Genomic DNA, 14,294 nt, shown 5'->3' with positions numbered 1-14,294 from the left:
AGTATTTTTCAAAACTCATGAAAGACATCAAGTCACAGATTCTATGAACCCCAAGCAAGACAAATTCAGAGAAAGTCTCATCCAGGCGCCTTGTAGTAAAACTATCAAAGCAAAGAAAAAAAATCTTATAAATGTATTTTTTGAAAAAAGTCATATTACCTTCAGAGGAGCAAGAAGGCTTTCAGCTAGCTTTTCAGCTGAAATAACTGAATCTGAAAATACTGGACATCTGTATTTACAGTGCTAAAAGAAAATAATTGACAATATAGAAGTCTACACCCAATCAAATACTATTTAAAATGAGGCAAAATAAAGATGTTTTCAGATAATAAAAGTGGACAGAATTCATCTTCAGGAGACTTTCATCAAAAAATAGATGAAGCTGGGCACGGTGTCTCACATCTGTAATCCTAGCACTTTGGGAGGCTGAGGCGGGTGGATCACTTGAGGTCAGGAGTTCAAGATCAGCCTGGCTAACATGGCGAAACCCCATCTCTACCAAAAAATACAAAAATTAGCCCAGAGTGGTGATGCACGCCTGTAGTCCCAGCTACACGGGAAGCTGAGGCAGGAGAATTGTTTGAGCCCAGGAGGTGGAGGTTGCAGTGAGCTAAGGTCATGCCACTGCACTCCAGCCTAGGGGACAGAGTGAAACACTATTTCAAAAAATAAAAATAAAAAATATATATGAAAGGGAGTTTGTCAGGCAGCAAGAAGATGATCTCACACCAAAATAAATAAATAAATAAAATAGAAGAAGGAACAAAGGGCAGCATAAAGTGTAAAAATGAATACGGACTGCACAAAACAATACTAATAGCCATTTCTTGCAGGACTTTAAATAAATGTATCATAGCATGGCGGCAAGAATGGCATAAAAAGCAGAAGGGCGTTCATGTAGTTAGAGGTGTTTCAAAATCTTCATTGGCAAAGTGGTAGAAGGAATAATTTATAGTACACCGTAAAAAATCAAGGCTATATATTGCAATCGCAAGCATAAACACTGAAAGATAGGAAAAGAATGAACAAGTTATAAGCTGATAGAGGAGGTGACGGGATAATAATATTCAACAAAGACGAGAGAAGATGAGGAAGGAGAGGAAAAGAACAGAAACAGCACTGTGTGGACGTCCACGAATGCCCAAGTGTTGCTGGATGGGCCCACGCCTACACACTCCTACTTGAGAGGTCCCATGGCCGGGAAGAAGAGCACTGGTCCAAGAGGAGGAGGGCTTCATTTCTTTTCACCCATTCAGTTTCATCCCTCAAATCACAAAGGCCCTCTCAGTTCTGCTGATGTGAGCTGGGGAGGAATTGGTGATGGGAAAAGACTCTTCATCTCTTCATAAGCTTGCTTGGCTTCTTTTTTTTTGAGACAGAGTCTCACTCTGTCGCCCAGGCTGGAGTGCAGTGGCGCGATCTCGGCTCACTGCAACCTCTGCCTCCTGGGTTCACGCCATTCTCCTGCCTCAGCCTCTCGAGTAGCTGGGACTATAGGCACCCCCGACCACGCCTGGCTGATTTTTTTTGTATTTTTAGTAGAGACAGGGTTTCATCATGTTAGCCAAGATTGTCTTGATCTCCTGACCTTGTGATCTGCCTGCCTCGGCCTCCGAAAGTGCTGGGATTACAAGCGTGAGCCACCGTGCCTGGCCGCTGCTTCTTCTTCTTCTTTTTTTTTTTGAGACGGAATCTCGCTCTGTTCCCCAGGCTGGAGCGCAGTGGCACGATCTCAGCTCACTGCAACCTCCACCTCCGGGGTTCAAGCGATTTCTGGCAGATTTTTGTATTTTTAGCAGAGACGAGGCTTCACCATGTTGGCCAGGCTGGTCTTGAACTCCTGATCTCAAGTGATCCACCCACTTCAGCCTCCTAAAGTGCTAGGATTACAGGTGTGAGCCACTGTGCCCAGCTTGCTTTGCTTCTTAAAATTAATGTTCAGTTTCTAAAAGCTACAAATTCAAACACTCAATTCATCCTGAATATTTTAAGTTTGGCTTACAGTTCTTGTTTTTCTATTTATAAGATCTGCAAATCTTAAGAGTCACCTTTTTAGGGCTTTTGGATACCATAAATTTAGTTCTTTAAATACCTTCAAACATTTTAAATTGCAATAAGAAGTGAAATACACTAAAATTTCTCCTGCGGCATTTCAGCTGTCTAATGAGAAAAACCTCCTTAGCACTAATTAATCTTAAGAAATCTAATAATTTAACTTAAATCTTAAGAAATCTAGTAATTTAACTTAGAAATGCAATGAGCTCAAAGTCTCTTAAATATGCCAATACTGTGTATAAACGCACTAAGATTTCCATGTAACATTACAAGATGATTTTTATTAGTTAGCTCCACATTTTATATTGGATTTGTGAGATTCTTCATAATAGGCCAAATTATTTAAACATAATAAGACTGTGAAAAATCAAACCTGTCCAGATTGCTTAATACAAAAGACATATTTTGGCCAGGCACATTGTCTCACGCCTGTAATCTCAGCAATTTGGGAGGCAGAGGCGGGTGGATCACTTGAGATCGGGAGTTCAAGACCAGCCTCGCCAACACGGAGAAACCCCGTCTCTACTAAAAACACAAAAAAACTGCTGGGCATGGTTGTGTGCGCCTGTGATCCCAGCTACTTGGGAGGCTGAAGCACGAGAATCTCTTGAACCCAGGAGGTGGAGATTGCAGTGAGCTGAGATCACGCCACTGCACTCCAGCCTGGGTGGCAGAGTAAAACTCTGTCTCAAAAAACAAACAAAAAGACATATTTCTATGGCTATTTTATATTTATATTTACATTAATCATATTTATATTTTATATTTATATTAATCATTTCTAGACTTAAAGCTAAGTCTTCCTAGGTTGTAAAAATGCTTACCTAATGAGCGACGAAAGTACTATCCCAATAGAGATTGTGGATTTTGTGATGGACTAGAGATTGTGGATTTTGTGATGGACTAGAGATTGTGGCAGGGGCGTAGTAGGGTCTGGTCGGCCCCCAGTGGGCTACAAGGACCTCTCTTTACAGGTATTGAGTCAAGAACACTGGGCATCAGTGGAGGATGTGCCTGTAGCTCATGTTCCTGGATCCAAGCATGTGCAGTTTCTTTATAAGTAGTTTTTAAATTGTGGAACATAACATGTACTCAAAAGTGTATAAAGCAAAAGTACAGCTTAATTATTTTTATCACTAGTTAACAAACATCCTTACAATCACCACCCAGGTCAAGAAACAGAACATTGCCAGAACCCCAAAGGCTTGTCCCTGTCCCTTCCCAGTCACCACGTCGTCCCACCCTCAAATACAATCACTTTCTTATTTTTCCTGTATACATTTACCACCTAAATATGCATCCAAAATACCATCGGCTACTTTTGCTTTCGACAGACTTTATCTACAAGGGACTCCATAGCACATACCCTCTTGAACCGGCTCCTTTTGCTGCCATGTTTGTGAGACTCACGCTCCTTGTGTGTAGGTGTCACTGTGTAATTGTCATGGCTGTATGGAGTTCTACCCAATGGTTATCCTTGCATTTTTTAACATCCGTTCTCTTCCTGATGGGTATGTGGGCTGATTCCAGTTTGGTGCTATGGTGAGTATTTGGCTGTAAAGATTCCTGGCCATGCCCCCTGGTACACATCACGGCCACATCCAGGCCCTGAGGTGGGATTGGCAGGTTAGAGGACTGTGTGTCTTCTGCTCCAACAGTTGATGTCAAGCCATTTTCCAGGTTGGTTCCATCAATTCGCATTGCTACTAGCAGTGTATGCAAATCCCCCTCCCACAGTCACCTCTGACACTGGTGCTGTCCATCTTTCTAACTTCTGAGGCTCAGATGAGGGTGCTGCAGTGGCTCCTTTGGGTGCTGATTTGCGTTTCTCTGGTAGGTGAAAAGTGGGGCACTTTTTGATAAATACCTTGCTCCCCTGCATGTCATCTTCTGTAAAGTGTCTGTTCACATCTCATACCTTTTTTTTTTAACTAAGCTGCTCTAATTCTTTTATTATTTGCAGGAATTCTTTCAGATATAAGCTTGTGATTTATTTATTTTTGTATAAGGTGTGGTAGGCAGAATAATTCCGCGCCCCCACCACTGCCCCGCCAAAGATGTCCTGCTCTAATACACACAAACTCAGAGCCTGCAAATACCTTCCATGGCAAAAGAGACTTTGCTGATGTGGTGAGGGATAGAGACCTGGGCATGGGAGAGGATCCCAGATCATCCAGGTAGGCCTAGTCTAATCCCATGAGTCTCAGGAGTGCAGAGCCTGTCCCACGGGGCTCGGGGGGAGAGGTGACAACGGACGAAGGGTCAGAGAGATGTGGTGCTGCTGGCTTTGGGGTTGGGGGAAGGAGTCCTGGCCAGTGAATGCCAGTGACCCCTGGGGCGGGAAGAGGCAAGGAAGCAGGTTCTCCCCTAGAACCCCGGAAGAAGCCACCACTGCTGAGTCCTGCCTGCTGGCCCAGTAAGGCCCTGAGACTCCAGACCTACCGAGCCAGGAGGTGACGAGTTCTTGTTGTTTCAAGCCCCTCCATTTGTGGTGACTGGTTGAGGCAATAGTAGAAAACTAAAGACGTGTGTGCCGCGCAGTGATTCTGCCCCTCTGGCCTTCCTTTGGTTCTCTTAGTGTCCTTCAGTAGGTGGGAGCTCTTGATTTGAATGGGGTCACACCTGCCACATTCCCTTTGATGCTTCTTAGGTCATGGTTGAGAAATCTCCCCTGGCCTGGGAGCTGGAGAAGCCCCTTCTCCATCATCTCCTAGAAGCCTTGTGCAGTTTTTCCCACTGAGGTCCGCGGTCCCCTCTAGCTGAGGTCTGCGTGTGGGAGGAAGGCCTCTTTGGAATCTTCTCTGTGCAGGTGGCTGACCAGGCGCTCACATAGTGAGTGCTAAGTGTTTATGTCTTCTCAGCAGTCAGCCAGCCCAAAGCATGAACTCTGCCGTGGTGGGAAGCAGAGAAGTTCCTGCTAAACTTCCCCCTTTTTAATAAGTGTTTTCTGGACCCCAAAGTGACCTTTTTCAAGAAGTTTGAAGCGCTGTGAGTGAGGCATGGCGGGATGGGGGAGGCTTGGGGGTGGAGGTGAGGATCGCCCTGTGTCAATTACTGGAGGTGGAAAATCCTTGCAAAAGTCACTCAACTTCCCTGAACATCAGTAATGCCATCTGCTAAATGAGGGTCCTGACTCTTTCCGACGTACCAAATTCCAGGGAAACACCTGCGGTGCAACAGACGCAGGAAAGTGATCAAAACCACTGGTGTTCAAGAAACACACATCGAAACTAGTAAAACTTTTCTGTCCCAAAGCAAACATATTTAGAAACATAATTCTCCCTCTGGTGAGGTTGTGGGCATGTGGCGGCTTGATTGAGCTGGGGGCAAAGGGGCAGCTGTGGGCATCATGGGAGTGTGTCTGGCTGGGGAAATGGGGTGACTTCCACGACACAGCGCTTGTGGGTGTGGCCTCCCCCCAGCAAGTGCGTGTGGAGGGGTCCTGGCCCATCTAGGCGGGCCGCACCTTCATCTCTGACACCTTGTAGCTATATTTGTACCCCTTCGCCGTACTCCAGTTGATACCATTGGCATAGCTCTCGTGGGGTCCGCTGAGGTAGAGACCATTCAGGTTTGAAGCATGACAGTCACCGTACCACCAGGCTCCCTGGAACTTCTCAGCACAATTCGAAGAACTCACATCATTGTCTCGGTCTTTGGTGGAGAAGAAGTTGTTGTTGTGGGCCGTTAGAGAATTACCTGCTCACAGAAAATGTGGGGTTTGCAGATGCTAGAAAAAGCCCTGCCACTGTGAGACCCTCACCGTGTCCTGCCTCTGAGCAGAGCCACCCTCACTTTACAGATGCATGAGCCGAGGTACAGGTGCACAAATGACCCACCCAGGCCTTGGAGGAAGGGGAAGCAGGAGGCAACCTCTGGCAACCTGGTCTGGAAATTCCTCTCCACAACCTGAGGCCCCTGCTCCAGCAACCACCTGTTTCCTCCAGGGCTCCCCCAAACTGTCAGGCCTCGTGCTCTCTCCTGGAATGACCTCCCTCCTCCAGCCTGCACCGCTCCTTCCGGTCTCTCCCCATATCCCCTGGGGCCCTGGTGGCTCTTGGTAGGTTCAGGACAGCCCTCACCTGGGGGCTCCTCCTCCGTCTCAAGCCCTGAGCCCGAAGCTCATCCCTGGCTCCTACAGCTGAGAAGTGTCACCCCCTGAGCCTCGGTTTTACCACCTGCAAAATGGGGGTGGCCTTCTCTGCCCTGCTGCCTTCCTTGGAGGTCACGCGTGAGATGGTGCCTGTGAAAGGACTGCACAGACTCCAAGGCTGTCATTTCCAAGGCTCCCCTAGGACTGCCTTGCTCCATGGAGCAGTTAGTTACACAGACTTCCAGCTGCAGCAATTCTCAGCGCCTTTCACGAACGAATGTGCACTGGGAATTCCCTAAGCAGACACCCTGTAGGAAATGCCTCCCCAAATCATGCAGCCAGAGACTCCTTTTGGTAAAGAATGTCCCACAAGGCTGGTGTTCCATGGAGCACAGTTTGGGAAACAGCTCCAAGGCACCCATGAGAAAAAGACATCGTCTTCTAGGTTTCAAAAGTGATGCTGGTGGGTCATCTCAGCCCTGCCCAGACGGCTCACTGTGCAGCAGACATAGCCTTAGGAATATCAGCCACTATGTCCTGTGAGCCCCAGGCTGTACAGAGACACAAATGCTAGTGTCTGCTTGATAGATGGAGAAACGGGATTCAGAGAGGGGAGGGCCCAAGGTCACCAGGGGAGACAGAGCCAGATTCTCTCTGCTTCCCAAGCCCCACTCAGGCCACCCAGCCCCAAGCAGACACTCACCCGCACTGCCCTCAACAAAGGCTCCCAGTACCAGCTTGTACTTCTCTGCCTCACCGGCCACCTTGAATGATTTGTACTTAGCAAACTGGTGGTTGCCCTCAAAGTCCACCAGGTCTACACGGAGCTCGCTGCTTTCTGTTGGAAAAAGATTTTAAGGCCCCAGCCTTTAAGATCTTTCTGTCACCAGGCATGAGGGCTGGGGATGGGTAATTTTTTTTTTTGAGACAGAATTCCGCTCTTGTTGCCCAGGCTGGAGTGCAATGGCACGATCTCAGCTCACTGCAACCTCTGCCTCCTGGGTTCAAGCGAGTCTCCTGCCTCAGCCTCCCCAGTAGCTGGGATTATAAGCACGTGCCACCACGCCCAGCTATTTTTTTTTTTTTTTGTATTTTCAGTAGAGATGGAGTTTCACCATGTTGGTCAGGATGGTCTCGATCTCTTGACCTTATGATCCACTAGCCTCAGCCTCCCAAAGTGCTGGGATTACAGGTGTGAGCCACGGTGCCCGGCTGGGGATGGATACATTCTTAAGGGATGTCTGAATGTGGCATCAAGGAAAAAAATCAACTGGGAATATCAGAAAATCCCTTGTTGCTATCAGGCCCTCTGGGATGGCTTTCTGTTTCTAAACACCTTTCCCGTTATTTCAGAGACCTGACCATGCCCCACTGGGTGGAAGGGAGCATTCTTTCATTTTGAAAGTGTACCTTCTCCTTCTAAGGGTTGGTGAGCCACTAACATAGCAGTGGGCGAAGCTATAATTGTAGTTTCTTTTGCAGGAATTTGAGGCACCTGAGTGGATACCTTCAATCATGCCATGGGGCAGTGGGCAGGGATAACGGACCAGCAATTATACAGACTGCCTCAGGACCAGCTGTGAAACTCATCCCCTGCCCCAGAGGGTTGGGGGGAGGCCCTCTCACTCAGGTGAGTGCGGCTGCAGGGGGCCTGCTGAGGCGTGGGCTGGAGGAGGCGAGCGTGGGCTCTCCATGAGACTAAGATGCCAGCTTCAGAGGCAGATCAACAGCTGGAGATTGGGGAAGCCTACCCCAAGCCCCAGTGGTCTCTCTCCTGCTTCCCACTCTCAGGATCTAAGATGCCAGTGGGGCCAAGACCTGAAGAGGCCTTCAGCCCAGGGCTTTAACCGTTTCCCTTCCCGATGTTGCCAGAGCCTGCGGCAGGTCCCAGTGCCACCTGAGTGTGCTCAGGGCCCAATCCCCTGTGGGCCAAGAGGCGCTTATGTTCCAAGTGGCCCAGGCCTAAGGGGCAGGAGCACCTCAGGGCCCCCCGACCCCCAAGCCCCGGCAACGGCCCTACCCCGGGTGGTCAGGGCGTGGATGTTGTCGTTTCCCAGCCAGAACTCCCCCAGCTGACTGCCGAAGCCCTGCTTGTACGCGGCCCAGTCCCGGTAGAAGTCCACGGAGCCGTCCACCCTCCGCTGGAAAACCTGTGGAGGAGACAGGGGACAGGAGCCAGGGGACAGGAGCCAGGGGACAGGAGGCAGGGGACAGGAGCCGGGGGGGCCAGGCCGACGTCCCACAGCACGGGGGACCCGCCCTCCAGAGGAGCAGCGTTTGTAGTTGGCAGAGCATCACAGGCTGGGGTCACCAGCACGCCCACCTGGTCTCCTCGCAGACCCCACGGGATGAAGGAGGAAATGGGTCTCAGAGAGGTGAGGCAACAAGCCCCAAGCCACACAGCAGGAGAGCACCTGGCCTCTCCCAGCCTCCCCCATGGCTTGGACTTTTACCCACGGGTCACCTCCCCCATCATCTATGATTGTCCCCATCCAGGGGAATACAGAATTCCAGAGTGTGTTCTCCTGCCAGGTGTGTAGCCTGGCCTCCGGGACTCCCAGTCTGACCGCCTCTGCCCAGCCCCACACTCACAGTCCAGCCCCCTCCATCCATATCCATGTCACAGAGCACTGTCAGGGGCCGGCAGTCGGGCAGGTAGATGGTGTGCCAGCCGCTCAGGAAGTGCCCCCGGTCTAGCAGGTCCTTGCAGGTGTGCGGGCCTGGGAAGGGAACCCGGGGAATGGCTGCAGGACGGGGGCCCTGGGCAGGGCAGGGGCAGTAGGAGGGAGGCCCCAGAGGGAGGAGCAGGGTCACAGGCTTCTGTGCAGACAGAGCAGGGCTCGGAGGCCTGGACAGGGACACGGACCCCAGGGCCACGCAGCTGTGATGGCCACACCCAGTCTGCTGACCCTCCCATCTCCCAGTGTCTCCCCCACCTTTGACTCCTGGGCTCCCAGCCTTCTGGGGTAGATTATAATAGTAGAACCCAGGTTGTCATGGAAGGGATTCAGGCCATAGCTGCCCATTACTCGAGTGATTGAGGGGGATGATAGGTGCAGACAGGGTTCTGTCCTTAGATTCTGTAGCATGAACATGTGCAGCTGGCCCCAGGGGTAGGGGCAAGGCTTGGGTACCGAGGTCAGGGTGTGATCAGTCACCTGTCGCACACGACTGAGACTGCCCAGCGTCTCCTGTGTGGGGAGAGGAGACACTTGTCATAAGCTTGAAATCAGAGCCCTCGTCCTGGTCAGCCCCAGTGGCTCCCTGAGCACAGAATAGAGAATGGGCAAAGGCAGCTCCTCTGATGTCTCCAGGACACGTGGCACAGGCCTAGGGAAGGGTGGCCAGACTCGACTTCCCCGGAGGCACCGGCCACACGGTTGTCCATAGGCCCCTGCTGTGCAGCTTGAGCTTGGTGAGCTGTGGCAGGCGCTGCGGGTCCTGCTGCACCAACTGGACCCCTAGTGGGGCCTTTGCCACTGATGACAGCGGAATAACTCTTCAAGCCTGGCAGGGTCGCTCCAAGCCTGCCCTGCTCCACCCTGGCCTCTGTTTCTTGGGACTCAGATATCGGCGGACCCTCAGCCCCCGGCCCCAGTTCTCATTTGTGTTTGTGGGCGGAGCGTGGGACTGTGTCTTAGAATCTTGCACATTTGGCTTTTTTAAACTTTTACAATTTTTGCATAAATGAGCATAAGTAAGACAGAAATTGGAATATTAAAGTGTCACCATCTACGCACTGATGTGGTCCTGCTGGCCGCTGGGAGTGACTGCTGTAGACACTGGGGTTTGAGCCCTCGTGGATTCTGACAACAAAGCCCGTTGGGCTCCTTCCACCCTCCCTGCCCACAGCCCAGATTGACAGGGACGTGGGCGGTGGGTGGGCGGACTGAGGCCTCCGAGACCCCTCCCCTGGACAAAGCCTGCAGAGGCAACTGCCTGGGTCCACAGGTGGCTCACCTTTCTCTCCACGCATTCCCTTCTCTCCTCGGTCTCCTGGAGGAAGAGGCAGGATAATGAGCTTTTGACCCCAGACGTGTGGGCCACGGAGAGGCTGGTCCCAGGGTGGGCTCCTGGCCTGGACACCGCACCTCCCCAGCCCTGCAGGCTCACTAAGGCGTCACAACGCCCGGGTCTCAATGGTGGGGAGGGGCCCCGAGGCCTGGAATATCTCAGGGTCCCTGTCCGCCTGCCACTGTCTTTCTCTCTCTGTTGCCCTGTCTCTCTGTGTCTGTGTCTGTGTGTCTGTCCCTCCCTCATTTCATTACAGACAGCTCCAAGGTCCCTGCTCAAGGCCTCCCGCCTCTTTGTCCGCTGGTTACCTTTGGGCCCCACTGGTCCTGCCTTTCCAGGGGCTCCAGGGAGACCGCGTTCTCCTGAAAATTCCAAAGACAAATCACTGAGAAAAATGCAACCTAAACAATTCTCCTGGAAATCTTTGCCCCAAGTGGTTAAGTCCTGACCCTCCCCCACTCTGCCTTGAACCCATTCTGGTTCCAGGAACCCTCAGAATTGCTAGCCGTGGACTTAGCCTGGGGGTGACTGCAGATGGAGGTGAGGGAGTGATGGAGGGGCCTGCACCCCACCTTGGGCTCAAGGCAAGGTGCACCTGGCTCCTGTTTGTGCCTTGGGAGCAACCTGGGTTTCACCCTCTGGTGACCATAAGCCTGGGCCCAAGTCACCCTCACAGAGCTCTACTGCCTAGCAAGGGACCAGGTTCTGGAACAAGGAATGCGTCCTCAGAGAGCCTCATCCTACCACGTCCCCACATGGAGAGGGTGGGCGCCACGTGCAGCCGCTGCTGCCAGGGAGGATCCGGTTCCGCCGTGCGCCTGAGCTCCTGGGGTGTCACACGGCCCTCCACGCGGTTCTGACCAGAAAGATGACCCTCCCATCCCTGATGCCAGCCGAGAGGCAGCCCCCAGCCCGCTCGCTGACCCCAGTGACTGGAGAGAGTGTGTGGGGGCTGGTTCTTGCTTTAGGGTATATTAGCCAGCCATGCCCACTGGTAGAAGCCTGGTTCAAGGGAAGTCTGAGCCAGACTTGATTCTTCTCCTGCCAGGGAAGGGCTTCCTCCCCAGTGTTCCCTCAGCAGGGGATAGAGACCCCACTCTCAGGTCCAGCCTGCAAAGTGGGCACAGAGGACCTGGCCGGGGACACCCACACGGAAGCCTGGACATGTCAGCGAAAGTCCAAGTCATAGGGACATTTGAGCTTGTCCCATCTACGCTGGGACATCCCCACCAAGTGCTCCACAGGCATCATCTTGAATGCCTCCAGGCATGGGGAGCTCACCCCCTAAGGCAGCGCCCTTTCTGAGCTTTTGTGCACATCTGCCTTATGCCATGCGTAGGGGGACACAAAACCACCCAAGACAGGTGCCTGCTGTTCGTTCTCCCATGTTCCCTGCAGATCCGCATGCAGAGCTCAGGGCCCAGGATTCGGATGCCCTCTGTGCCCTGAAGTAGACCAGTCCAAGTCCCAGCCCCACTCCTTACTGGTTTGTCAAGTAGGAAAGTCTCTGACCTCTTTGAGTCTCAGTTTTCCCATATGAGGCAGGTGCAGAAGAAAGTGGTCACCTCAATTTTCAGGTGAGAAGGTGGAGGGACATAGAGCTTAGAAGTCATGCCAGTAGCCGAGCAAAGCTGGTATTGGATCAAGGACTAGGAGACAGAGCTACCGAAGCATGTCCAAGTGTGAGCTCACAAAATAGTAGGAAAGACACTCCCTCCATTTCAGAACCCTGTTGGGCCCTGGGAGTCAGCTCTGTTCCTGGCTGTAGCAGGGGACCGACCCAGGCTCTTGATCTAGGAACCACGGTGGGGGTGTTGCCCAACTCAGCATCCAGTTTCAAAAAGAGCAAGAGCCAGTGCCCCCTGCCATGCCTGGCCTCCCCACCCGGCCCGCACCTACCGTTCTTTCCATTGGCGCCTGCCTCTCCCTTTGGCCCTGGGGCCCCGGGCAGCCCCGGGCAGCCTCGGAGAATGGTGAGCTTGTCAGAGCCCTCCAGGCCCACCACCTTCACCTCTGCAGAGAAACACAGGTGCCCACTCAGTGCCTGGCCCAACAGTGGCTGGGAAGTGAGGTTTTCTGCTCTGCTAGGGCCTTGGTCTGTCCTCACCCCTCGGGCACTGGTGAGGCAGAGAGGTGATGGGGGGCAGAGCCCTGGCGTTGGAGGCCACCCCGACCTAGGGGAGCCCCATCTCCTCAGTGCTGTATGTCCTGCAGCAAGTAACTTAACTCCAGAGCTTTGTGCCCTGGGCTGCCAAGCGGGGATAATAACAAGGTTGTGGCCAGGATTTGGTTAAAGAATGTGGATTTTAAATCTCTTATTGTAATTTATGGCATTTAGAAAGAGCTTAATAAACAGTGGGCACTTTCAATAACTGATGACAATCAATATTTCTAAGAAACTTGGGGAATTGGGGCTGACAAATCATTTTCCCTCCCAGACCTTGGGAATGTGGTTGTAGAATTACTGGGCTCGAAGGAGCCTTCTAGGTCCTCTGGAGAGGGGCAGTGTGGGGTCCAAGGACACAGAGCCAGGTGTGGCACAGCTGGAGCCAAACCAAGGTTGTTTACTTCTTTGAAAACATATTTTTCATTTTGTTCATTACAAAATCTACACGCCCTGCTGAGGGCGCTCTAAGAGACGGTGGAACGGAGCAGCGCTCTCACTGGAGACAGGGCAGCTGCCATTTTTGGGGTATTTCCTTCCTGTGTTTCCAGTCCTTCTTCCACTAGAGCAGGATGTAATTTACTATTTATGTTTCCTCCATAAATATGTTATCAGCCGGGGACACCGGGCCGTCCTTAGGAGCAGTCTCTCACTGAGTGTCACAGAACCACCTGCTCCCGAATCAGCGAGGGAAACACCTCACCTCCGTTCAAACCCTTGTCCCTATCGACTGATTCCAGCTCTCTTGGAGGAGAGCCAGAAATCTGCCTTTTTAACAAACCCCCCAAGTCTGTGTGGCAGCCCCCGTATTAGAGGGTCTTAGAGTGCCTCCCCAGTAAGCCCCTAAGAAGATAAAGTCAACAGCATTTTCTTCCTTCTCAGTGACAGATTCCAGACCCATCTGTGAAGCTCCAATGGGCAAATCCTGGGCTTTCGAGGCAGACAGACCTGGTGACATCCCTCCCCTATCTCTCCGTGACCCTGGGCAATGCCTCAGCTGCCCTGAGCCTCCACGTCCTTTCCTGAGGATAAAACAGATCTGTTGGGCATCTTCGCGGGAAGATGTGCATAAAAGGTTTTGCCTGGGACACCCGAGTGTCAGTGAGTGGGGTTGTTACCAGCTTTTAGGGACAAGAAAACCTGGGTCTGTCTCACCTGGACACGTGTCAGCAGCCTGGGCAGGCAGGTTCTTGATATGCAGGAACAAGACTAGCAGGACAGCAAGCCCCTGGGCCATGGTGGCTCCACTGAGCTCCATTCTCTCTGGCCTTTGACTCTGAAGAGTCCCCCAGCTCTAACAGGACAGAGGAAGCCAGCTCTCACCTTATGCCACAGTTTCTCAACTCCCTGGGGGACACCCACTTCCTATGGGCTGCTTAGTTGCACTAACAGGAGGTATGAGGTCATCTCAAAGGATGTTTCCTTCCACTAGGCTCCAGCAAGATGCCCACCCCATTGGGCTCTCTTCCCCAGCAAAGACACCCTGCTCCCAGTCCAGAGAGCTCCTGGGACTCCTTTGCTGGAAAGGGTCGGCTTTGTTTGTGGCTTAAGGAGAACACAGCCCCCACACCCCCTTTCCATTCCCCAGCTGTCCCCAAGCAATACTCGGAGACCTTGACCTTAACCTTGGAGGATAAGGAAGGTTTTGCTGAAGACGCTTCCTTGCCTCATCTATTCCCAGAAAATTCAGGGTTTGTCAGTCATCAGGTGCTTATCATGGATGGAGAGGAAAAAAATGTTGAGCACTTGTTATGTCCCAAATACTATTTCCATCATATCATCTTGCACCAGCCCCGTTAGGTGGAGTAAATTATTTGAAAGTTACAGCTGGAGAAATTGAAGTCACTCCACGAGTAAGAGCCAGGCACTGGACTCAAATCTGTCTAACGTCTTGTAGATCACTGGGATTGCTTATTTCACCTGAAGGTGGGGATGCCTCTTGTCCCCCCAAATCCTTGAGGGCGTGTT

At 51.9% G+C, this 14,294-nt stretch overlaps 1 protein-coding gene across 1 annotated transcript; it reads right to left on the bottom strand.

Annotated features, from left to right (window-relative positions):
* Positions 1-5,506: 5,506 nt before the first annotated feature.
* Positions 5,507-13,584, bottom strand: FCN1 (ficolin 1). The gene is made up of 9 exons (XM_055269911.1): positions 13,482-13,584; positions 12,062-12,175; positions 10,471-10,524; positions 10,109-10,144; positions 9,307-9,339; positions 8,741-8,868; positions 8,169-8,298; positions 6,852-6,986; positions 5,507-5,754 (listed from the first exon to the last, which is right to left on the bottom strand). Exons 1-9 carry the CDS (start codon positions 13,582-13,584, stop codon positions 5,507-5,509), a joined length of 981 nt encoding a protein of 326 aa, XP_055125886.1.
* Between the last annotated feature and the right edge of the window lie 710 nt (positions 13,585-14,294).

Source organism: Symphalangus syndactylus, chromosome 3, assembly GCF_028878055.3.
Source record: "Symphalangus syndactylus isolate Jambi chromosome 3, NHGRI_mSymSyn1-v2.1_pri, whole genome shotgun sequence".
Classification (NCBI taxonomy): domain Eukaryota; kingdom Metazoa; phylum Chordata; class Mammalia; order Primates; family Hylobatidae; genus Symphalangus; species Symphalangus syndactylus.
This window is presented reverse-complemented; position numbering and strand designations above follow the sequence as displayed.

Bases quoted from the DNA above. Each gene is read 5' to 3' on its own strand.
- FCN1 (XM_055269911.1), bottom strand. From the start codon at position 13,584: ATGGAGCTCAGTGGAGCCACCATGGCCCAGGGGCTTGCTGTCCTGCTA. The intron at 10,525-12,061 runs GTAGGTGCGGGC...TGGAATTTTCAG, and splicing joins AGGCGCCAATGGAAAGAACG to GAGAACGCGGTCTCCCTGGA. The intron at 9,340-10,108 runs GTGAGCCACCTG...CTCCCCACACAG, and splicing joins GGGAATGCGTGGAGAGAAAG to GAGACGCTGGGCAGTCTCAG.